This window comes from Papaver somniferum, chromosome 9, assembly GCF_003573695.1.
Source record: "Papaver somniferum cultivar HN1 chromosome 9, ASM357369v1, whole genome shotgun sequence".
Taxonomy (NCBI): domain Eukaryota; kingdom Viridiplantae; phylum Streptophyta; class Magnoliopsida; order Ranunculales; family Papaveraceae; genus Papaver; species Papaver somniferum.
This window is the reverse complement of record NC_039366.1, coordinates 82955790-82980426: the sequence shown is the minus strand read 5'-3', so window position 1 is coordinate 82980426 and position 24637 is coordinate 82955790. Positions and strand designations below refer to the sequence as shown.

Genomic DNA, 24637 nt, shown 5'->3' with positions numbered 1-24637 from the left:
GGTTCAATTCAGTTAATCCCATTGGCAAAAGGGGTTTTTTTGTTATTAAACTTGATAATGAAGATGATAAAAAACATATTTGGGGTGGAGATTGGAAGGTTGAAGATTAGAATTTAAAACTCAGAAGCTGGGAACCAAATTTTAAACCAGAGGAGCAAAAATATACAACTGCTTTTGTTTGGGTTCAGTTTCCAGGTCTCAGCATGGAATAATGGAAAGAAAATATCATTCTAAACATGGGGAATTCTTTAGGACGCTCGATTAGAGTAGATGAAACAACTCTTAAGAGAGAAATTGGGTATTATGCTAGTGTTCTGGTTGAAATGGATATGTCAAATTATATTCCTAACAAAATATGGGTTGAATCCAAGTATGGAAGTTTTGAACAAAGAGTTCATATACCAAAGGTTCTAAAGTTTTGTATTCACTGCCAAGTTGTAGGTCACTCAGTTACAGAATGTAGATCAAAGAATAAAGTTCCAGAGCATGGAGAAGCAGAACTTGTAATTCAAACTAAGAAAATCTGGAGAAGGGTGAAAAATAAAACTAAGGTTGGTTTTGATATTTGCTTTGGAGATGATGAAACAACTCATAATACTCAACATGTACTGGATAATGAAGATGAGATTTTTGATGCCATCATTCCTCCAATTTCAAAAAGTGGGGATGATAATATTTTAGATGAAAATAAGCAAACTGAAGTGGTGGTAAATTCTGGCAAGTTCCAAATTCTCCAGAGGAAATCTTAAACTCACCAAATGCTTTTCCAGTTTTATCTGCATCAAAATTTTTAGAAGTAACTTCAAGTGCACCCTCTATCAATGAAGTTGTTACAGTGATTCCTCCACTGGGGAAGTTTGGTTCAAATGTAGAAAATCAAGTAAAGCAGAAGACAGGTGCAAATGTTACAACTAGAAAGCAGGCTGCAAGTTTAATATCAAATTTGAGTAAAAATGGGAACCTGAGAAGAGGTAATTCTTCTCATTCTCAACCTTCTAAATGAAGATTATATATTGGAATATCAGAGGCCTTAGAAGAATAAAGGCCAAAGATAAACTTAAAAATTTAGTTCATTCTTTTAGTCCTACAATTTTAATTCTAGCAAAGCCAAAAATAAGATATTCTACAGATTTCATCAAAAAATTGAAACTAGCTGGTATGCACTATGAAATTATTCATAATTCATCTGAGTTAAATAAAGGTAACATATGGATGCTTTGGAGTGATTCAATAAAACCTCCATCAATAGTTTCATGTACTAGTCAAGAGATAACAATTTCAGTAGGTGATACTTTAATAACTGGAGTTCATGCATCATCCTTAACTGTTGATAGAAGAGAGTTGTGGAATAAAATAGAGGAAATAAACTCCTTAAATAAACCTTGGTTGGTAATAGGTGATTTTACTGTTGTTACTTGTCAGGAAGAAAAGGTAGGTGGTCTAAAACCTTTAAGAATCTCAATGTTGGAGTTTAATAATTGCTTAAGCAGCTGTAGTCTGATATCTTCACCAAAAACTGTTCTGGAATTCTCTTGGTGTAATAACAGAGCTGGAAGAAAAAGAATTGTTTGCAATCTTGACAGGGTTGTATTTAATGATAAATGGCTAGAATTATATCCAAGTTGGGGTTACAAAATTGGTGCAAGGGGCATTTCAGATCATGGAGTTTTGTATGGTGCTAGTGGTGACATTCCAAAACAAAAAAATGTTCCCTTCAAAGCATTAAAGGTATGGAAATCTCATGCTTCTTTTAAACAAACAATCATGGAATCTTGGAATTCAGATATTTTAGGAAATCCTAGTTTTATATATATGAGTAAACTAAAAAAGACTCAAAAAAGATTTACAATTATGGAACTGGAATAATTTTGGTGATGTTACAAAAAAGCTGAAACAAGTTGAAGAAGATGTTATGAAAGCAATTCTATTATCTGACAGAAATCCTTTGGATTTGCATCTGCTCAATAAACTTGTGACTTTTAAGAGGGCAACAAGAGGTTCTACTTGATCAACAAAAATCAATCATTCAACAATAATCGAGGGTAAAATGGTTAAAAGAAGGAGCTGCTAATACAAGATTTTTCCATGTTAACCTAAAGGTAAGACAAACTCAAAATTCTATTGTGGAATTAGAAAAACAAGAAGATGGCATTACTTCTAATCAAGAGGAGATAGCTGGCATTTTAGTCAAGCATTTTGAAGACAAATTTACATTTCAAGAAGTTTCTATGGCAACTAGTATTCTTAATGATATTCCTGAGGTAGTGAATGAAGAAGAAAATGATATGATTGAAGCTACTCCAAATACAGATGAAATAAGAGAAGCTGTTTTTGATTTAAACCCAGATAGTGCACCTGGTCCAGATGGCTTTGATGGATGGTTTTATAGGGAAGTATGGGAGATAATTGGGGAAGACTTCATCAGAGCAATCCAGTTTTGGTGGAGTAGAGGATTCATTCCTAATGGATTAAATGCAAATTTCTTATTACTTCTTCCAAAGGTTAAAAATGCTAAAAGATCAAATCAATTTAGACCAATTGGATTGATGAATTTCAGCTTTAAGGTTATTACAAAAAGTATTACAAAAAGGTTAACTGAAATCATTAAAAAAATGGTATCTCCTCAACAGGGTTCCTTCATCAAAGGGAGAAATATTCAAGAAAAAATTGCTTTAGCTTCTGAATTAGTAAATGATTTGGAACACAAGAGAAGAGGTGGTAACATGGGATTGAAGCTAGACATCACTCAGGCATATGACTCTCTGAGCTGGGAATTCATGTTCCAAGTAATGCAAAAATTTGGATTCTCAAGTAATGTTACTAGATGGCTACATACTCTTCTAAATCAGCTAAGATATCTGTCTTACTAAATGGAGGGCCTGTGGGTTATTTCCAAGTTAGTAGAGGGTTGAGACAAGGTGACCCATTGTTTCCACTCCTTTTTGTTATAGCTGAAGATCTCCTAAGCAGAACTCTTACAAGAATGGTACAAGATAATCAAATTTAGCCAATGATTACAAGAAATAATGTTCATCCTTCTCATATATTTTTTGCAGATGATATTTTCATATTCTGCAATGCTGATAAGAGAAATGTGAGAAAACTTCTGAAGGTCTTACAAGAATATCAAGCTGCTTCTGGACAAGTCATTAGTTTAGGAACAAAGCAAATGCTTTATTGGTGGTACTAGTGATTCAAGAAAACAAGAAATAACAGAATTATTTAACATGCCTCTCTCAAACTTCCCAGACAAGTATTTGGGAGTTATGCTGGAGCCAGGAAGAATAAAAACCTCTCATTTATGGAGTATAGTTGAGATGATGCAAGAAAACTTGGCTGGATGGAAAAGAAGATTACTTTCATTCCAAGAAAGACTGATTCTGGTTAAACTTGTTTTATGCAGTTTTCCCATATATACAATGGCGGTATACAAGTGGCCTAGAACAATAATCAAGGAATGTGAAAGAATCATCAGAAATTTTCTATGGACTGGTGATCCTTCTTCAAGAAAAGTTATTACACTAAAATGGGATTCTGTTTGCTCTCCTATAGATGAAGGTGGTCTAGGTCTGAGAAGATTGGAAATCCTTAATAAAGCTCGCTTAATTAAGTTGTTTTGGAAAATTATAAATGGAGATGATGAAATGTCAAGATATTTTCAAGCTAAGTATCAAGACAGAAATGGTGACTGGATTCGGTATTACAGAAAATCCTCTGTATGGCCAGGTATGCAATGGGTATCAAATGAAGATCTAAATCACTCCAGATGGCTAGTGGGGAAGGGAGAAAGTATTTCAGTTTGGAAAAAAAAATGGATTAAAGATAAATCATTGTTAGATTTGTTTCCTGAAATTTCTTTTATGATCCAATTTCCAGATATGAAAGTCTGACATTTTACTAGATGGTGAATGGGTAATTCCAACTGAAATGTTGGAGATGTTTGATATAAGTGAATTGCCAGCTGCTGATAATCAAGAAGATAGAAGAGTTTGGAGCCTTACCATAACTGGTGAATTCACAGTAGCTTCTGCAGTGGAATCTATCAGGAAGAAATTTCCAAAACTACAATGGACTTAGAAGGTATGGAATCATTCTATCCACCCATCTATTTCTAGTAATGTGTGGAAACTGAAAAGAAATATATGCTCCACTGATGATAACATGAAAAAGAGAAACTTTAGCCTTGCATCAAGATGTCCATTTTGTAGAAATTCTGAAGAAAATTTAGAACATATTCTGTGGAACTGTAATTACAGTGAGATGTTGTGGAAATGTTAAGGAGATATGTTCTGTTTTGAGAATCCAAGATCATTTTAGGATATCTTTGATTTTGCAAAGCAAAAAATTCCTGCAGTTAAAGAAATTTGGATGACTTCTTGTTTCATTACATTGAGAGAACTCTGGTTTTTGAGAAACAATTGTGTATATGGAAATGGAAGCTTCCATGTTCAAATACATAAAACTAGAATTCTCAATCTTACACATGAGAGTGAAGTAAGAATGAAAGGAAGAATGTGGAATTCAGCTTATGACTTGCGGGTCCTGAAACTCTTTAACATGTCCTGTAGAAGAACTGTTTCGACTAAAATCCAAGAAATTTATTTTCATCTTCCAGTGAATTCTCATATTCTTCTCTGTTGTGATGGTGCTTCAAAAGGGAACCCTGGAAATTCAGGGTATGCTTTTGTTGGGAGAAACTCAGAAGGAGTATGTTTAGTGGCTATGACAGGAGGTCTAGGAGTAGCAACAAATTACTATGCAGAAGTGATGGATTTACTGTGTGCTGGAGAATGGGCTATCAAGAATGGTAAATTGGAAGTCATTTTCAGAATAGACTCAAAAGCAGTGATTTCAGCTTTTTCTGCAGGTCATATACCATGGTTTGCCATCACAAGACGAAAGAAAATTATTGAAAAATTGAAGTTTATTAAGTTTGTACACAGCTACAGAGAAATAAATTTCTCTGCAGATTCCATGGCTAAGAAAGGTGCTGATATGAAAAGAGGAGAGTATGTTATTTTCACAAGAAGACCACCATTTTTACACCATATGGAAGTAGAAAATAATCCCTATTATAAATTTGGATAAGAATCCTTTTTATGTATCTCCAAAATATGAAGCTTGATCTAATTTAGTTTCTTTTCTTCTTTTTTTTTTCAAGTAACAATTTTGTATCTTTTGTAACCTCTTTTGTTGAATAAAATTTATATTGTTAAGCAAAAAAAAAAGTTAGATATATAAAATCTAGTGGCTATCAAGATTTGTCAAAAGGTTTTTTCAAATACTTTTGTTACAGGATCCCGACCCTTATCTAAATAAACTTGCCAGTGTCATCTAGCATGTCAGATTTAGCACACCATACTTCCCACGGGGAAATGGCCAAGCAGAATTCTCCAGCAAAACTTTACTGGCAGACATAAAGAAAAAGCTAGACGCTTCTCAGAGCATGTGGGATGATATATTACATGAAGTGTTGTATGCTTATAGATCGACAAAAAGGATCTTCACTTTGGAATCACCATTCTCTTTATCCTTTGAAATGAAAGTCGTACTACTAAGTGAACTGAAATTCCCAACTACAAGGACATTAGTAGTTAATTATGGGATGAATAGTGAAACAATCTTTAAAAGATTAAAAGAGATAAATCTCAAGAACAAAAGAACTATAATTCAACTTGAAAAACACCAGCACAACATGAGTAAAAGTCATAAAACCGTTAGACCAAGAAAATTCTAACTTGGGGATCTAGTTTTAAGAGCATACTTACCTAGCAGCTCAAAATCTAAAGTGGAAAAACTAGCAGCTTAATTGGAAGAACCCTATATCATCTCCAAAAAGATGGGGGAGGATCATATAGATTGAGAACCCAGTTGGGAGAATAACTGGAATATCCATATAATATTATCCATCTGAAAAAGTGTTACCAGTAAAACTGTTAGTATAATTATAGTTGCTTAGAGTAGAACATCAAAAGTTTTTGTGTTTATCTTTTATCTGTAGAGAGCTGACAGGATCAGGTCATTTGGTGCAACAGTTTCAGTTCACTAAGCTTTGGATTATAATCTTTTGATCAAAAAAGCTAATATAAATCGTTATAATGCTCAAATATCTCTCGAAATGTTGGTCACAAAGGAAATAATCTGGTCGCCGAGATCATATGGATAAGCCAAAGGCCAGAGCTATGTTAACTAAAGAGCAAAAGACCCATCCGCCGAGAGGGCTACCCGACATTAAGACCAATACTTAAAATCAAGATATAGTTTTGTACATATGTCATGATCCTACATTTAGCTTTACTTGTAATTGCATATTTTCCTTGGGTGTAACTTAAGACTGAGTGGGGTGGTATTAGCAGTAGGGTTATTCCTTGAGTTTTGTATGAGCTAAGATGTAATCCTAGCTGTTGGATGCGACTGCTAGGGATTGGTCTTATAAAGACCAATGATTGTACTCAGGTGGAATTCATTTAATGAAATCTTATTGCTTCAATTGAAGTTAGGCTCTGAATTTTTCTCAGAGAGAAAGCAGCTTGCTGCTATTATCATCAATTTCATCTTGTAGTTGTATCTTGATACACTACAATTGGTATCAGCTTCTATCCTGACACCTGTTATCATGGCTAACAAAGAGAAACTCCAAGAAATCACCACAACCATTAATCAAAACTCTGAATCTATCACCGAAATCAAATCAGAAGTGGGTTCCATCAAAGATGAAATTAGTTCCATGAAGACTTCTGTTAACAACTTAGATTCCCGACTTCTTTCTATCTTCGATCTACTTTCGAATATTCAACATCAAGGTTCAAATCATCCTCCAGATCGACCTTCACCTGGTGATTCTCATTCTAATGGTGATTCTTTCGACGACATCCGTCAGCTTATCCGGAATATTCATCCACCCAATACTGGTAAATTCACTCGAACTCCAAAGGTAGATTTTCCTAGATTCAATGGTACAAACCCTCGTGGATGGGTTCTGAAATGTGAGAGGTATTTTCACCTTCATAACTTTCCTGACGAAGAACATGTTGATATGGTTGTAATACAATTCGATTCTCAAGTTGACTCGTGGTATCTAAACTACCAACAAGGTAAAGGATCTATTCCTTGGTCTACTTTTGTTCAGGATTTATATGCTCGTTTTGAAGATGTTGCTCATGATAACTATGTGGGAAGTTTCAATAAATTGTCTCAAACAACCACAGTAAAGGACTATTATGATAAATGGGAGCACTATAAAAGCTATATGGTAGCTAATAATCCATCACTTCCTGATAGTTTTTATACACTTAGTTTCATAAGTGGCTTAAAGGAGGAAATTCGTACTGTTGTGCAAATGTTTAAACCAGAAGATACTTCCACAACCTTTTATCTGGCTAGATTACAAAAAGCTTCCCTACAACAGCTACCTAGCCCAATTAAATCATTCTCTAAGCCATTTGCACCTACCCCATTATCTGTTTCACACCCACCCTCCACTGTCAAACCTTTTTCTCTTCAAAATCTACATTCTCAAAAGGTAATGGTCTTCCCCACCACCTTTTGTCACACACCCACCCACCCCAACAAAACATTCTCCTGATTCCACTCTTCCTCCTGTGAAACGTTTAACTCATGCTCAAATGCAAATTCAGAAAGACAAAGGGTTGTGCTATAATTATGACAAATTATATAGACAAGGTCATAAATGCAAAACTCAGCAGTTACTCATGTTGATTGCTGACGAAGAACAAGAAGAGCAAGGAGCTTTATCCACTGATGAAGTTAGTGATACATCACATTCCGGTGGAGATTCCCCAATCGAAATTTCTTTACATGCCTTAACAGGGAATATTGCTCATGATACAATCAGAATATCTAGACATCTTAACAAGCATCATGTGACTGTTCTTATTGATACATGCAATACGCACAGTTTTATTGATGTTACATTGACCTCAAAATTGGGTTTACATGTGTCTCCTACGGGACAAATGCTTGTTACAGTTGCTAATGGTGATAGCACAGTAAGTCAAGGTATCTGCCAAAACCTTACTTGGGAGATGCAAGGCTACCAATTCTCAGCAAATTTACGGGCACTACCTCTAGGTGGATGTGACATCGTCTTGGGAGCTGACTGGCTTCGCCAACTTGGTGATGTACTTTTCAACTTTGATCACCTGCGCATTTCTTTTCTTCATCAAGGCTGCAATATCACTCTACAGGGTAATCATTAAACCTTCTCTCAGCTTAATTAGTGGTTCTTCTTTTGCTAAATTCCTCAAGAATAACACACCCACAATTATTGGCCAATTCTTTTCAATATCATCTACACCCATCACACCCCCACCACCTGCAGTCTCCACACTTTTAGAAAGTTTTGCTGATATTTTCGCAGAACCAACTGGCCTTCCTCCATCTCGATCACTTGACCATAAAATACCTCTTAAAACTGGCTCAAACCCTACTTCCGAACGGCCTTATAAATGCACGTACATACATAAGTCTGTGGTTGAGTCCTTAGTTTCTGAAATGCTATCCAATGGTGTAATCCAAAATAGCCATAGTCCATTTGCTGCTCCTATCCTCTTGGTCAAAAAGAAGGATGGCACCTGGCGTTTTTGTGTTGATTATCGCAAGCTTAATGACATTACGGTTAAGGATAAATTTCCAATACCTCTTATTGAAGAACTACTATATGAGTTGAATGGGGCTTTAGTCTTCTCAAAGATTAATCTGCGTTTAGGTTATTATCAAATACGACTTTATGCGCCTGACATATACAAGACTGCTTTTCGCACTCATCATGGCCATTACGAGTTCAGGGTCATGCCATTTAGGCTTAATAATGCCCCTGCAACTTTCCAGGCCCTCATGAATGAGGTATTTTAGCCATATCTTCGCAAGTTTGTACTTGTTTTTTTCGATGACATCTTGATTTACAATCCTTCTGTGGAAGCCCATCTAGAACATCTTCAGCTTACATTGTCCTTACTAAGGAAGCATTCATTATTTGCAAAGATGTCTAAATATGCTTTTGCTCAGCCACAATTAGAGTATCTTGGCCATATTATCTCTGCAAGTGGTGTTGCTGCTGATCCTGACAAGATTGCAGCCATGGTCAATTGGCCAAAACCTCAAACACTTAAGCAGCTCAGAGGATTCTTAGGCCTTACAGGTTACTACAGAAAGTTCATCAAACACTATGGCACCATTTCTAGGCCACTTACTGACATGCTAAAGAAGGATTCCTTCTCTTGGTCTGATGCTGCAACTCAAGCCTTCTCTGCTCTTAAGCAAGCCATGACTTCTGCACCAGTATTAGCACTGTCAGATTTTTCTCAGCCCTTTACACTTCAAACGGATGCATGTTCAGGAGGGGTTGGAGTTGTTCTTATGCAGAATTCTAGGCCAACTGCATTTCTCAGCAAGCCATTGGGTCGTAAAGCTTTGACATTGTCTACATATGAGAAAGAATATTTAGCCATTGTCATGGCTGTTCAAAAATGGAAGCATTACTTAAGCAGTCAACAATTTTTTATCCACACAGACCATCAGAGTTTAAAGTACTTGATGGACCAGAAGTTGTCTACTGCATTACAACAAAAGTGGCTTGTCAAGCTCATGGGTTTTGATTATGTCATCAAGTACAAGCCAGGAATGGAAAACAAAGCTGCAGATGCCCTGTCCAGACTTCTTACAGCTATGTGCTCTACATTGTCCTTATCCCAACCATAATGGATGCAAGACATTCATTCTAGCTATGAGTCAGATCCTACAACACAACAGCTTATCACTCAATTAACTATCACACCAGCTCAGGGCAATTACTCTTACTCACAGGGCATCTTAAAATTCAAGGGAAAACTATATGTTGGTTCAGGTAATGCTCTTAGATCATCTATCCTCCATTCCTTGCATGATTCTTCTATTGGGGGCCACTCTGGCATTACAGGCACTTATCACACAGCAAAAGCTTCTTTTTTTTGGCCTAACATGAAGAAGGACATAATTGAATTTGTCACCACTTGTGATGTCTGCCAATGTCATAAAGGAGAAAACACACTTCCAGGAGGGCTCTTGCAACCTCTACCTATACCTGAATCTGCATGGCAACACATTTCTCTTGATTTTATTGAAGGCCTACCATTGTCATACAAAAAGAATGTTATCTTGGTGGTTGTAGACAGGTTGACTAAATATAGTCACTTCATTCCTCTTGGCCACCCATTCACTGCTATTTCAGTTGCAAAGGAATTCCTATCTCAAGCGTTCAAGCTCCATGGTCTTCCTAAATCTATAGTCAGTGATAGAGACAAAATTTTCATTAGTCAATTCTGGCAGGCTCTGTTCAAGTATCTTGGCACCACCTTGAAGCTCAGTACTGCATACCATCCTCAGACTGATGATCAAACAGAAAGGACTAATGTTTGTGTTGAGCAATATCTAAGATGTATGACAAGTACTCATCCCAAACAATGGGTGCAGTGGCTAGCCCTAGCTGAATAGTGGTTTAACACCAACTACCACACAAGCTTGAATATGTCCCTGCCAAGCATTATATGGTTATGCTCCACCTTATGATTTTTCCTATTCCTACATCTACTTCTGTGGCAACTGTAGAAAACTATTTACAGGAAAGAGATGTTATGCTCCAGCTACTAAAGGATGAACTCTCTAAAGCTCAACACAGAATGAAGTATTTTGCTGATCACAAGAGATATGACAGCTGGTATTCTTGAAGCTTCAACCATACAGGCAAACATCAGTAGTTGTGAGAAAGAACTTCAAGCTGTCTGCCAAATATTTTGGTCCATTTGAGGTACTTCAAAGAATTGGAGCTGTTGCTTACAAGATTCAACTACCTGTTGGCTCCAGAATCCATCCAGTCTTCCATGTCTCCCAGTTAAAGAAGAAGATTGGCTTACATGCTACTATATCACCTCAACTTCCATTGGTGGATCATGCAGGCCAGTTCATAGTGGAACCTGCTGCTGTTTTGGACACTAGAGAGACACTCATGGGTACATCTAGAGTTAAGCAATTTTTTGTGCAATGGTGTAACTCAGCTCAAGAAGATGCTACTTGGGAGGATGCTGCTCACTTACATGCTCAGTTTCCAGATTTTATCCTTGAGGACAAGGATCTTTAAAGGGAGGGGCAATGTCATGATCCTACATTTAGCTTTACTTGTAATTGCATATTTCCCTTGGGTGTAACTTAAGACTGAGTGGGGTGGTATTAGCAGTAGGGTTATTCCTTGAGTTTTATGTGAGCTAAGATGTAATCCTAGATGTTGGATGTGGATGCTAGGGATTGGTATTATAAAGACCAATGATTGTACTCAGGTGGAATTCATGTAATGAAATCTTATTGCTTCAATTGAAGTTAGGCTCTGAATTTTTCTCCGAGAGAAAGCAGCTTGCTGCTATTATCATCAATTTCATCTTGTAGTTGTATCTTGGTACACTACAACATCTAACATTGAAAACAACCTTGAGATAGTAAAAAGTATGAGTTCGAATGAGCGGTGCTCTAACAGACTTCTTATTAGTGAAATCAACAAATTTCAAATGAACATTACCTCTACCTCTTTTATCAGAACTAGTAACAATGGTAACTCCAACATCATTAATATGAACTCCGAGCCGACTACTTGAAGGTCCAAAATTCAACTAATCTTGAACACAAATTACCATTCGATATGATTTCCTTTGGGTAAGTTGACCTTTAACTCCAAAATTTTCAATATTTTCGCCAACATTATTCACCATGGAATCAAAAATCTTGAGAGACTTGTGAACTAGAAGTCCCGAGCAGATAAAAAATAAATTTGATAGGTATCGCCAATCTCCAAGAATGTTCGGCCAGTCATGTCCGGGTATTTTATACCTAGCGGTCTGAATCATATCTTTAGAATAATAATCCATCCGTTTCAAAAAGACTGTCCTCTATTCCATTTTAGTCTGTTTCAAAATTGTGTCCAGCTTCTGTTTATAGTCATATATATTTCCAATGAACTCTCTAATATACCCTTAAATTTTTTATAATAATAAATTCATTTCGAATCAGTGAGTCTCCCGCATGTTTTTTTCTTTCCTTTTGGAAAATATCTAATCCGTGATATCACAGGGGGAAGCCGTTTCTGAAGACGGCTCTGAGATGGAGACTGGCGGAGATACAACTTTGTCTCCAACTGTGGCAGCCGCACCGGGTGACCTTGAAATGGATGTTGATCGAGATGCAAACGCCGTTGTGACTCAGACAATGGAGGGTACTCTAATGGCCGCGGGTGAAATTGTCGTTAGGAATCCCTTGTCGGTCACTGATGCAGTCGCGGGCGCCACTTTCAATCCTCCATACCTGGTTCCTCATCCGGATCATGTGTTGATCGGGGGATTTAGCGTGCCAGCTAAACATGCGGCGCTATACACTAAGATATGGGAAAGCTACGGACATATAGCCACGACCAAGAAAATTACTAGTCGATTTGCGTTGGTTAAGCATGTGGAGGAAGCTTTATCTTCAATTGAAGACATGTGCAACGTGACAGGTCACATTGTTTATGAGGATGTAGTCTCGAGCTGGAGGTTCCATCGTGACGTGTGTGTAAACTTCGAGTTCAATGTTCCTTGGTTCGTAGAAGGTCTCTTTGAGGTTGAAAAGTTGCTGGCCGAAACAGTCGAAGGTCCTTCTGCGGATATGGTGAAGAAGCAGGAAGTGGAAGTCGAAAAGTTGTCCAGGAAACTAAAATTGAAGAGGGCGGCCCTTCAAAGCGCAAAGGAGGTTCTCGCCAAGAAGAGCAAGCCATTGTTGGAAAACTTTCCTTGAACACATTTCTGTCTTTTGAACTCCTTATTTTAGGTTTTTTTTTTGAAAGGCGAATGAAACGCCAGGTTTATGGTTTTGATTTTCTGAATTTTTGGGTTGATAGACAAATGCTACCTTGATGGTTTTGGATTTTTCTTTTGGAATGAATTATTTTGGTTACGATCGCAAGCGATGCAAACATCCCAGGAAAACCATGGAACCGTGTGTTGGTAGATGACATGGGATGAAACATAACATGACTATCGGTTTTACACTACACCATTTTTTCCGATTCTAAACGGTTATTGAGCGTTAAGAATCGGGGTTGTAACTGTTCAGGACCGTTACCAAAAGGGGTGCTACAAATTTTTTGTAACGGCCCACTAGCCGTTACGATTTTTTTTGTAACGGCTCTTGTAACAGCGAAGAGCCGTTACTACGTGGCACTGTCGTAACATGCTAGAGCCGTTACGAATTTATTTAGTAACAGAACGTTGTAACAAGCTGAAGCCGCTACGAATTTTTTTGCAACAGTAAAAAAATTACTGCCGGTCAACCTTGACCTGGTCAAAATCAGTCAGCAATGACCAATTTTGACCAGGTCAAGGTTGACCGGCAGCTCATTCTCGGTCGGAATACGTCGGAATTCAAAATAACCACATGCATACACCTTTCATTTCTCCTTCACAATCAACAATATTTTTTTTCAATCAAATTCATGTCCATTCAATCAATTCTTATCACATTCAAATGGATTCATACAAAATAGAACTTAAATTATTCTAAGTATCAAATAGTAGGGGAATGTATACAAATTCCCATAAGTATCAGTTCATAGAAATTCCTATGTTCACAAATTTATATAACTTAGACTGTACATAGAAACTTACTGCAAATTTTCTATGTTCGCAGCTAGAGCTGATAAACCAACTTGAAGCTGCAAATTTTAAGCTTCAAGTTCGAAATCCATGCATAAAGTTATAGATGAAAAGTATAAACTTCCTAAGCATATATACCAACCTATGTTAAAAGCAGAGAAAACTTCAAAAAAATATAAATTGGGGAGAAGAACAATGAGAAATACTTACTGTGGTTTTGTAATAAGAACAAGCCCATGATTTAGTCATCAAGAGATTCAACTGAAACTGCAACCACTGATCCAGGCCATCATTGCAATTGGTCCTGAAACAAACCAAAGTCCATAAGCTCTCTCGCACGCGCAACAAACAAAAGTCCCGTAAGAAACATGGAATCTAGAAATATACAAGTTAAGTACTTACCCTGTATTCTAGCAGGTACACAAGTTGATGCCAATCCAGCTGTAGTTCACTTCCCAACAACATAATACCTCGCAAGTATAAATTGAAGGTCAGAAACCACACCTCTTAAACTTTATAGTACAAATATAACCAAGTGAAGTACTTACCAGGGATTGATATTTCCCCGGACGGCTACTGCTGCTTCAGCTGACCTTGCGAGAAGTCCCCTGTGCATTCACATATAATAGAACAAAAGCCACCCACACATATACAAATAAATGATGAACTGAAAGTGCATATCCATTCATAAGCCGGTTTGTGTTCACATAATTCAGGAAAAAGTTACATCGGACAAAAAAAGTTGCCTCAAGTAAAGCTATTCTTATGCACAACTGCATAAGAGTATGCGTATGAGTCAGTATACATACAAAAGTGTGAACTGCAAAAAAAAGGGAAAATAATCCTAAATACTTGTTATGCAGCACTGCAGAAGTTGCTTCAAGTAAATCTATTCTTATGCACAACTGCATAAGAGTATGCGTATCAGTCAGCATACATACAAAAGTGTGAAATGGAAAAAAAAAGGGTAAAATAAGCCTAAAAACTTGTTGGCACTCACAGTTATTGCATCTGGCTTGGAAATAGTATCGATACACACCTTGGAATGATGTAAGGGTACAGGATCTCCGTGAATTATTTCTCCTAAACCACCAGTACAGATGTTACCAGTTGCAACCACTTGACCCTCGAAGTTCAGTAATGAACAACGCGGCATGCCATGTACTCCTGATGCAGCTGGTGAACTCGTCGCAGCTTGTGGAGATGATAGAGGTGAAGCAGAAACACCCTGTGGAGATGATAGAGGTGAAGCAGAAACACCCTGTGGAGATGGAGATTTTGAGGTGCTGGCCAAGTTTGAGCCAACTGATGCTGGCATTGCAGATTGGATATCTTGAACTATGTGGCATAATTTTTCAATCAATTCATACTATACCTAATCAATTCATATCTACACATTCATATAAAAAAAACACAAATTTTTCTAAGTATCAATTTTTTTTGTTAAGTGTCAAATTCTGAGGGAATACATAGACAGAAATTTACTAAGTTTCAAAGTTCAGTTCACAGAAACTTAAAAAACTTTCTAAGTTCCTAACTTATATCTAAGTTTTCCCATGTCACAGGCTAACAGAAACACAAACACGACTCACATAAAAGCCTTCTCATGCCGCAGACTGCTGCATCTGAAGCAGGATAGACAAAGATGATGGAATCCAACGCGACAACAGCTATGTATCTTCAATCCAATGGCCATTTCTCTTACAGGATTTCTCTACCAAGAAAGAAGCACCTACGCAGTACTTCACCTGCAGACACAAAACACTGTTAACAACGGTTTAACAGCGGCAATATGCGACTTGAGAGATCGAGTACCTTATTAATCTTTATCATCACATTCATCAAACACACCAGAACTTCCAACTCTAAAATCCAGTTGCTTCTGATGCTTTAATCTATGACGCTCATCAAAACTTTCCCACCCTTCAAACTGTTTGTGTGACATAATACTTGGATACATAAGACTATCACCTCTTGCACAAGTTTTAGATAAGAAAAAAATAGAATCAAAAGTCAATACCTGATTGAGAATATCAATTGTGATTTCTGTATTATGAAGATCAAGAGTCGAGAGCTGGGTGCACAGTTCGAATAACATCGAAAGAAGGGATTTGAGGCCATTATTACTCAGATGCAGAGCCTACACAAACATGGGACTAAGTAAATGATGATATGATTCAGATAATTGACAATTGTAGGAAAAAAAAAAGATTGGAGTACCTCAAGATTCCGTAAACTCCCAACTGTGTCAGGCAAGTCTACCAAGAGATTTGAGATCAACCTGCACCAAGAACTGAGCTTATCCTGCCACAAAGGCAATAACATGAATAATTTAGAGAGAGCAATTACTTTAACTACGGTAAAATTCACAAAGTGAAAATGGTTATAAACGTGAGTATTACCTGTTGTTATTTACTTTCAAGATTTCCAGACGTGGAAAATTAGTCAGCTTGTTGTTTGCAACATGAAGTTGTGTTAGAGAGATCAAACCACCCAATCAAGACGGTAATGAAGTTAAACTGCACAAGATACGTATAGCACGACAAATTACAAACATAATAAAATTACAATCCCCTTCAAATCAAATAAAACCAATACTCTTAAGAAAGACCCACAACCCCATACTTTTTCAGGTATGACCTTCAATTTAAGAGATCTCCTCAGCAGCAAACTGTTGCTCCTCATCCTTATATGAGACCTCAATCATGGGCTTGTCAGCTGGACCGCATAGAACCTTGAATGGCCAGTGCTTCATATCACCCTATACAGTGGTGTTACTGAATCTCCTACCAATCAAAAGCTTGGCATCTGTAAAGCCAAATAATGACATTAGCAACAACTCTTTGACAGCACGCATATTTGCAACCTACCATCAAAACAAATATAACTAAATTCCTATACTATCATATCAGTGCAACTGACTGGATTTATGAATACATGTGCAAAAAAGATTGATACTTGATTCATACACTTAAAGATGAGTTACATGAAAAAATTTTAAACTTATTTAAGCAATGAACCCTACCTATCATATATAATTATTAAAGAGACATAAACTTAATACTAAACCTTATTTATGCAATGAACATTACATACCACAACTAAAATCGTAAATCAGAATCAGAAATCTAATATGCTCTCAGTTCATATTGAATAATCATAAATAATAACTATGTACATCATATTGATAAGGTTTATAATCTGTTTACAATGATTCAAATCAAACCTAATTAAATATGGCTTCGTCTGCAGAGAATCAAACCCAACCCTAAGAATTGAAATACCAAATCAAACGAGTAATAAGAAACCCTAAAATCGATTGAAATACTAAAACCTTAAAATCTAATTAAAAAACTGAAATCCTACAGATGATAAATATTTACAGAGATCTGTGAAATCAAAAACCTAAACTCGTGTAACAGATGATTGAAGATCAATTCTTCAAAGATCAGATGATTTGATAACATAATAGATGAAACCCTAAAACTGATGATGAGAAACTGAAATCGAAACCCTAAACTGATGATGATGACGATGATGATGATGATTAACAGATGATTGAAAAACTGAAATCTTCAGTTGAGAAGACTTAAAATCAGATGTGGTGCACATCTGAATATCCAGGGGGAAGATAAGAGATGGGTTTACTCGATGAGAAGGGGGAGAAAAAAAGAGAGAGAATGAGAAGAGAAATGGGGTTTACTCGATGGGAATGGGGGAAAATCATTTCTTCAAGGGTGAAATTATCCTCTAGCGTAATCCATGTTGGGTGGAAAAAAATGGCACACGATTGAATGGCACACGCGCAAATACACCTGTTACCCGACTCTAGTGTGACCAAGCGTGTGAGCAGCACGCGTAAATAATTAGCCTGTTACGATTCGTAACAGCTGACACTTGTTACAAATCACAAAAAAAATTCGTAACGGCTTCAACCTGTTACAATTAGGTTGTAACGGCTTTTTGTAACTGTCAATTTTGTAACGGTTGCTGGGCCATTACGAATTTTAGTTACTATTCGGCAAAAATGGTGTAGTGTTATCATTCCCGTGAAAACTTGAAATAGCAAGCCATGTATTTCGTCTAGGTAAGACTTACTCGTTTTTTTCAGATCTTCCTGATGAAAAGGAATCTTCTGGGTGTAAGACCGAGTTTTGTGAGAAACGCCGCCATGACTGTGGAAAGTCCCCAGTCATTCCTCGTCGGGTTGCCGATCCCTAGGCGGATCGTTCGCTTCTAAACCCCTCAGAAGTCCCCAGTCGTCCTTTGCCGTGTAACTACTGGTAATTGAGTCGCCTGGTAACTGAGTCGTCGTTTCCTGAGCGGATCATTTGATTCTACTGTCTTGACGTCTGGATCGAGGTATGGGATCGAGGATCGAGAATTGACATCGTGACCGAAAGATAAATCTCCCACTGTGGTCGCCAATTGTTTGTGGGTGAAAATGGTTTCTGCTGATTTTGGTAATTTCGGGTGTGTGGGTGAGAAACGAATTTAAACCCTAAATAATGTACTGCAAGGGAGTACTTTAGATTCGAGAGATCAATCTGTACAAGTCCGGCCTAAACCAAGAAATGGTCGTTCCAGACTTGCTTCGGTCACAAAGTGAAGGAGAATGGGTTGGTTTTGGGGAGGGAAGCAAGGAAAGTGTTGAGACCAGAATAGTTGATTCTGGAAGAGTAGTTGTTTCATGACTTGTATCAGAAAGTAGGAAGTTAACAGATGGAAATCTAGCAAATGTTTTCTGAGTGTTGTATTGCTCCTGACTGAACTTGTTTTTCGGTGGAAATAGGTAAGACCTATTTATACAAGTCGAAGTGAAACATACTCTGGTCTCATTAAGGAATGGTAAATGAGTGAGTAAATGGGAGGAGGTGATGACCGGTCACACTTGGAATTGATGTTCCATAAACGAAAGCGTTTCACCATTACTTCCCATGTTTACTAACCGCCCCATTCTTATTACACTTTCTCATAACGGGCGTAGTGTACGCCGCACGCTGTATACCGCCAAACCAATACCCAAATAGGATCCCCCAGTTTGTGATATGTGTTGATATCTTGAATGTTTTCGTGGAAAACACGTAGCATGTTGTTGTTTGCCTGGCAAGTCGAGCTTGGGAGGCTTGCTGGCTTGGTGACCTTCGACGGTCGAGATTTTGCATCTTAAGAGGAAAGGTAGCCGTTGATCGCCGCACGCTTCCGTTCTTTGGTAGTCGCATAGAGAAGGCTAGTATGGAGGCGCGGCAAGGTTGGCATGCCATGCCTTGGCGCGGTTTGGCGTGGACAAACTAGGGTTTCGGGCCAAAGGTTACCATGCGTTGTCTGGTAACCTTGGACGGCTAGGATTTGCTCCTGGGATTGAAGGGCGACCGTTGATTGTCGCACGCCTTCGTTTCGGTAGCCGCATAGGGAAGGCCAGCATGGTGGCGCAGCTAGGTTGGCATGCCATCAGCATGGCGTGCCTTGGTGCGGTTTTCCGTGGCCAAACTAGGGTTTCGGGCCAAAGGTTACCATGCGTTGTCTGGTAACCTTGGACGACTAGGATTTTCTCCTGAGATTGAAGGGCGACCGTTGATTGTCGCACGCCTTCGTTTTGGTAGCCGCATAGGGAAGGCCAACATGGTGGCGCGGCTAGGTAAGCATGCCATTGGCATGGCATGCCTTGGCGTGGCCAAACTAGGGTTTCGGGCCAAAGGTTACCATGCGTTGTCTGGAAACCTTGGATGGCTAGGATTTGCTCCTGGGATTGAAGGGCAACCGTTGATTGTCGCACGCCTTCGTTTTAGTATCCGCATAGGGAAGGCCAGCATGGTGGCGCGGCTAGGTTGGCATGGCATGCCTTGGCGCGGTTTGGCGTGGCCAAATTAGGGTTTCGGGCCAAAGGTTACCATGCGTTGTCTGGTAACCTTGGATGGCTAGGATTTGCTCCTGAGATTGAAGGGCGACCGTTGATTGTCGCACGCCTTCGTTTTAGTAGCCGCATAGGGAAGGCCAGTATAGTGGCGCGGCTAGGTTGGCATGTCATTGGCATGGGATGCTTTGGCGCGGTTTGGCGTGGCCAAATTAGGGTTTCGGGCCAAAGGTTACCATGCGTTGTCTGGTAACCTTGGATGGCTAGGATTTGCTCATGGGATTGAAGGGCGGACGTTGATTGTCGCACGCCTTCGTTTTAGTAGACGCATAGGGAAGGCCAGCATGGTGACGCGGCTAACATGGCTAGGGCAAGGTGCTTTTGGCATGGTGGGGCCAAGGGCTTGGCATGCCGTTTGGCACATGGTGCGGATAGCATGGCTAGGGCCAAGGCAAGGTGCATTTGGCTTGGCGAGGTGGGGCCAATGGATTAGCATGCCGTTTGGTACATGGTGCGGCTAGCATGGCTAGGGCCAAGACAAGGTGTGTTTGGCTTGGCGAGGTGGGGCCAATGGCTTGGCATGTCGTTTGGCACATGGTGCGGCTAGCATGGCTAGGGCTAAGGCAAGGTGCGTTTTGCTTGGCGAGGTGGGGCCAATAGTTTGGCATGTCGTTTGGCACATGGTGCGGCTAGCATGGCTAGGGCCAAGGAAAGGTGCATTTGGCTTGGCGAGGTGGGGCCAATGGCTTGGCATGCCGTTTGGCACATGGTGCGGCTAGCATGGATAGGGCCAAGGGAAGGTGCGTTTGGCTTGGCGAGATAGGGCCAATGGCTTGGCATGCCGTCTGGCACATGGTGCGGCTAGCATGGCTAGGGCCAAGGCAAGGTGCGTTTGGCTTGGAGATGTGGCTGGCACGGTTTGCCATTGGCACAGTGGTGCGGCTGGCATGGTTGGCATGCCTTGGCGCGAAGATGTGGCTGGAACGGTTTTCCATTGGCACAGTGGTGCGGCTGGCATGGTTGGCATGCCTTGGCGCGGAGATGTGGCTGGCACGGTTTACCATTGGCACAATGGTGCAGCTGGCATGGTTGGCATGCCTTGGCGAGGAGACGTGGCTGGCACGGTTTGTCATTGGCACAGTGGTGCGTCTGGCATGGTTGGCATGCCTTGGTGCGGAGATGTGGCTGGCATGGTTGGCATGCCTTGGCGCAGTAGCATGAGAATTTTAGGGTTTTGCACAAGTGATGTCAATCAATGTTAAGGGTTCTGCCGTGGAACATGACACATAGAAAGAAAAAAGGTACCCTGATAATTCTTACGTAAGCATGCGGATCGGTTCAATAAATGTGCTAATGGTCATAATGACGTCATGCCAGATGTGCGGTTTTACATTTTTAACCCTAGGCTAAAAACCACCATCAACACCTTGATATTTGGAAATTCGTGTTACTCTGCTGCGAGTGAACCCAAATTTTCATGCCATATCAACATTAAGGGTTCATCCGGAGAACATAGCATAGAAGGCATTCAAAGGAACTTATATTAAGTGAATATATGCGAGGCGCCGAAATTTACAGAACATCTGGGATGGTTGCTACATTCGCAAGTCTGGATAAATTTCATGTAAGTATATTGAACGGCTCAATAAATATGCCGGTGGAGAGGTTAGCACTCACGACACCGTTCCCTTACAAAGTGACGTCAAATCATATGCAAGGTTTTACGATTTCAACCCTAAGCTAAAAACCACCATCAACAACAAGGTATAGGACAATCATAGTTCACGGACGTAAACACACATATCCCATAACAATATTGCAATATATAAAACCATAAAGATTAATAATGCAAAAATCATCTTCCAAGCAAATTTAGAATTTAAACCAATAAATCTAAAAACATGAAGATGAAAACGTTGGACATAGCTATGTGTAATCACAATAATGGTTATTCCAAACTCTAGTTATTCTTCTAACAAAACAAGAAAAATAGAAGATTTACTAGGCAATAAGACCTTTGAATAATTCTTTATCATCCCCGAACTCCTTGTCGTCAACAATCATTGGGACATAAGGTTCATTAAGGTAGGAGTTTATATCGATAAACCTTCTTGGCTGATGATGTCGAACTAGGGCCTTCTGAATCTCATGAGTCTTATACACAAAGCCTTTATTTGTTGAATCTCCTTTCGCATCTCCTTTAACTCTTCAAGAACATCAGAGAACTTCTGAGAGTTCGAAGGAACGACTCTTGGCTTCCTCACATTCCTTCTTTTTCTTTTCAAGGTAGGAGATAATGGAGATTTATCTTTTTCCTTCATGGTTGATGGCTTAACAATCATATTAACATCTTTTCCATCAGAATACATCATGCTTGGAGTATCCATATCGTATGGGTTTGTGAGAGGAAATCACAAATTGAGCTCAAAAAGTACTCTTGAGATAAAAAGAGGTTTTGAGGAAGGAAAATGAATGTAGGATTTCGAAACCTTTAAACAGGTCCGTACACGTCCAACTCACAACCCTATAAAGAGTAGAATTATCGATAATAACCCTCCTTTGTTGATAGACAGGGAAGAACAAAACTAAGAAAAGAAGAGAACAAAAAACTTTTCCTAAAGCCTGAGAGGTACAAAATCATTGTCTCTTTTGATCAGGCACTTGAGACAAGATTTCCAAAACAACACAATCAAGTTGCGTTGTGGTGAACAACAATTTTTCCACTATTTTCCTCTTGAGAGGAATCCACAGACCTCTGTCTATCTAAACGACTTGACCGTACTTTGTTTTCTAATAGTCTTGGTTTATCCTTGGAAACTAACTTCTTAGACGAAGATAAACCCTACATACCTCAGCGGTTTTCTGAGCAAGTTTAAGCTTATTTGCTAATTGATTCGATCTTCGTTCAAGTTTGTTGACGTGCCTCAATTGGTGTTTGTACTTGTAACACCTTGAAATTTCATGACCCTTTAGATAACAATACGAGCACGTCAAACTGGGATAAAAGTCAGGCTTCTGAGATGTGCACGCAGCTAGACACATGGTGGAACCTGCAACATTACAAACAGAGTTTCCAAGAAATGGGTCAATTTTTTCTTCCAGATTAGTTGGGGTTTCTTCTGAAAGAATATCGAGATTGATGTATGTATTGCTACAGCTATCAAAATCAATATTTTCACCAAGAAGCGCAACACTTGATTTCTCGTCTTCATTAGAATCATAGTTGTCAGACATTTCATCAAGAGTTGCAGCAAGACCTTTGTTCCCGGTGTATTTTCTACGATTTGGGCACTCGTTTGTAAAATGACCAAATCCATTACACTTAAAGCACCGAGGCAGATCCTCATCATTAGTTTCATCTGTTTCCCTGTTTTTAGGAGGAATACGATTATGAGGTTTAAATGATGCTTTAGGCTTATCTTTGGAGAACCGTTTACTTCTCTTCAATAGAAGATCCCTAAACTGTCTTGTGATCATCGAGACCGAATTGTGAAGATCTTCGTCTGATGAATCTGTCTCAGAGTGATCATCTTGAGAAATATACACTTTTTTACTCTTATCAAGTAATTTAGTGTCCTTTTGTGCTTTGAACGCAACATCCTTAGTTTTGGATGAATGTTCGTGATCAAAGATCTTAAGCTTCCCGACCAACGTATCTCTGGAGAGATTATCATGGTTATTTCCCTCAACGATGGCATGCTTCTTAGAGTCGTATCCAGATGTCAGAGATATGAGAATTTTCATCACAATGTCCTTTTCAGGAATAGTCTTACCAAATGCAAAAGATGCATTAACAATTTCAGACACTTTGTGATTAAACTCATCAAATGTTTCTTCATATGCCATATGAAGGTTTTCTCAATCAGAATTAAGGTTTTCAAGCCTAGCTTCCTTTACGCTGGTATTTCCTTCAAATACAGTTTCTAAGATATCCCAAGCTTCTTTAGACTTAGTGCAATTTGACACATGATGCTGAAGATTTGGGGTAATGGCATGTATAATGGCATTCAAACCGTCGGAATTTTGCTTTGCAGCATTTATCTAAGCAGGGGTGTATTCACTAATATATTTGGGAACGTTTACATCTCCAACTGCCACGACGGGAGCATTATAGACATTAACAACATATACCCATGATTGAAAATCACGTGCTTGAAGATAAGCTCGCATAGAAATTTTCCACCATAAGTAATTCGAGCCATCGAAGACTGGTGGTACGTTAATTGAGATAACATCTCTGTCCATAGAGTCAGATCGCTACAAACACAGACTTTTAAGGTCTTGAACGTGTTTGTCTTCTTTGATACCAATTGAAAAAGCGGGGGTACAACAACCACACCCAATATTTCGCTTAGCAATCTGTATGGACAAACTCCATTATACTTTCTAGAGAATCAACTAGACAGTCAGACTAAATCTAGATAAAAAGTATATCAAAGAGTTTATATCTCAATCTCTAGATTTAATATATACTCAAGCAAATAGAAATTTGTGAGTATTTATCAAATACTAGAGAGATAACTTGGATGGTACCAAAGACGAATATCTAAGTGTCAATCAATTTAAATCAACAACCAAAAGGTCGAATATTCTAATTGATTGAACAACACACAACCTGTGATATTTCAATTATATTAGAAAATATAATACGGAAAAGAAATAACACAGACACCAGAATTTTGTTAACGAGGAAACCGCAAATGCAGAAAAACCTCGGGACCTAGTCCAGATTGAACACATTGTATTAAGCCGCTACAGACACTAGCCTACTCCAAATTAACTTCGGTCTGGACTGTAGTTGAACCCCAATCAATATCACACTGATTCAAGGTACAGTTATGCTCATGCGTATCTGATCCCAGCAGGATACTACGTACTTGATTCCCTTAGCTGATCTCACCCACAACTAAGAGTTGCTACGACCCAAAGTCGAAGACTTTAATAAACAAATCTGTATCACACAGAAAAGCCTACGGTAATAGATAAATCCGTCTCCCACGAATATACCTACGAGTTTTGTTCCGTCTTTTAATAAATCAAGGTGAACATGAGCCAATTGATAAACCAGACTTACATTCCCGAAGAACATCCTAGTATTATCAATCACCTCACA

General features: G+C 38.8%; 4 protein-coding genes across 4 annotated transcripts; 3 read left to right on the top strand and 1 right to left on the bottom strand.

Moving 5' to 3' along the window:
- Nucleotides 1-236: 236 nt before the first annotated feature.
- Nucleotides 237-4077, top strand: LOC113312216. Its single transcript, XM_026560971.1, has 8 exons — nucleotides 237-717; nucleotides 771-971; nucleotides 1103-1728; nucleotides 1889-1997; nucleotides 2134-2811; nucleotides 3057-3183; nucleotides 3404-3726; nucleotides 3902-4077. The coding sequence occupies exons 1-8, from the start codon at nucleotides 237-239 to the stop codon at nucleotides 4075-4077; spliced, it is 2721 nt and encodes a 906-aa protein (XP_026416756.1).
- A 423-nt stretch (nucleotides 4078-4500) lies between these two features.
- Nucleotides 4501-5088, top strand: LOC113312215. The gene has a single exon (XM_026560970.1). The coding sequence runs from the start codon at nucleotides 4501-4503 to the stop codon at nucleotides 5086-5088; it is 588 nt and encodes a 195-aa protein (XP_026416755.1).
- A 1528-nt stretch (nucleotides 5089-6616) lies between these two features.
- On the top strand, nucleotides 6617-8874 carry LOC113312214. The gene is made up of 3 exons (XM_026560969.1): nucleotides 6617-7522; nucleotides 7638-8141; nucleotides 8188-8874. The coding sequence occupies exons 1-3, from the start codon at nucleotides 6617-6619 to the stop codon at nucleotides 8872-8874; spliced, it is 2097 nt and encodes a 698-aa protein (XP_026416754.1).
- A 6497-nt stretch (nucleotides 8875-15371) lies between these two features.
- Nucleotides 15372-16355, bottom strand: LOC113312212 (plant intracellular Ras-group-related LRR protein 8-like). Its single transcript, XM_026560968.1, has 5 exons — nucleotides 16239-16355; nucleotides 15891-15974; nucleotides 15691-15810; nucleotides 15522-15600; nucleotides 15372-15418 (listed from the first exon to the last, which is right to left on the bottom strand). Exons 1-5 carry the CDS (start codon nucleotides 16353-16355, stop codon nucleotides 15372-15374), a joined length of 447 nt encoding a protein of 148 aa, XP_026416753.1.
- Between the last annotated feature and the right edge of the window lie 8282 nt (nucleotides 16356-24637).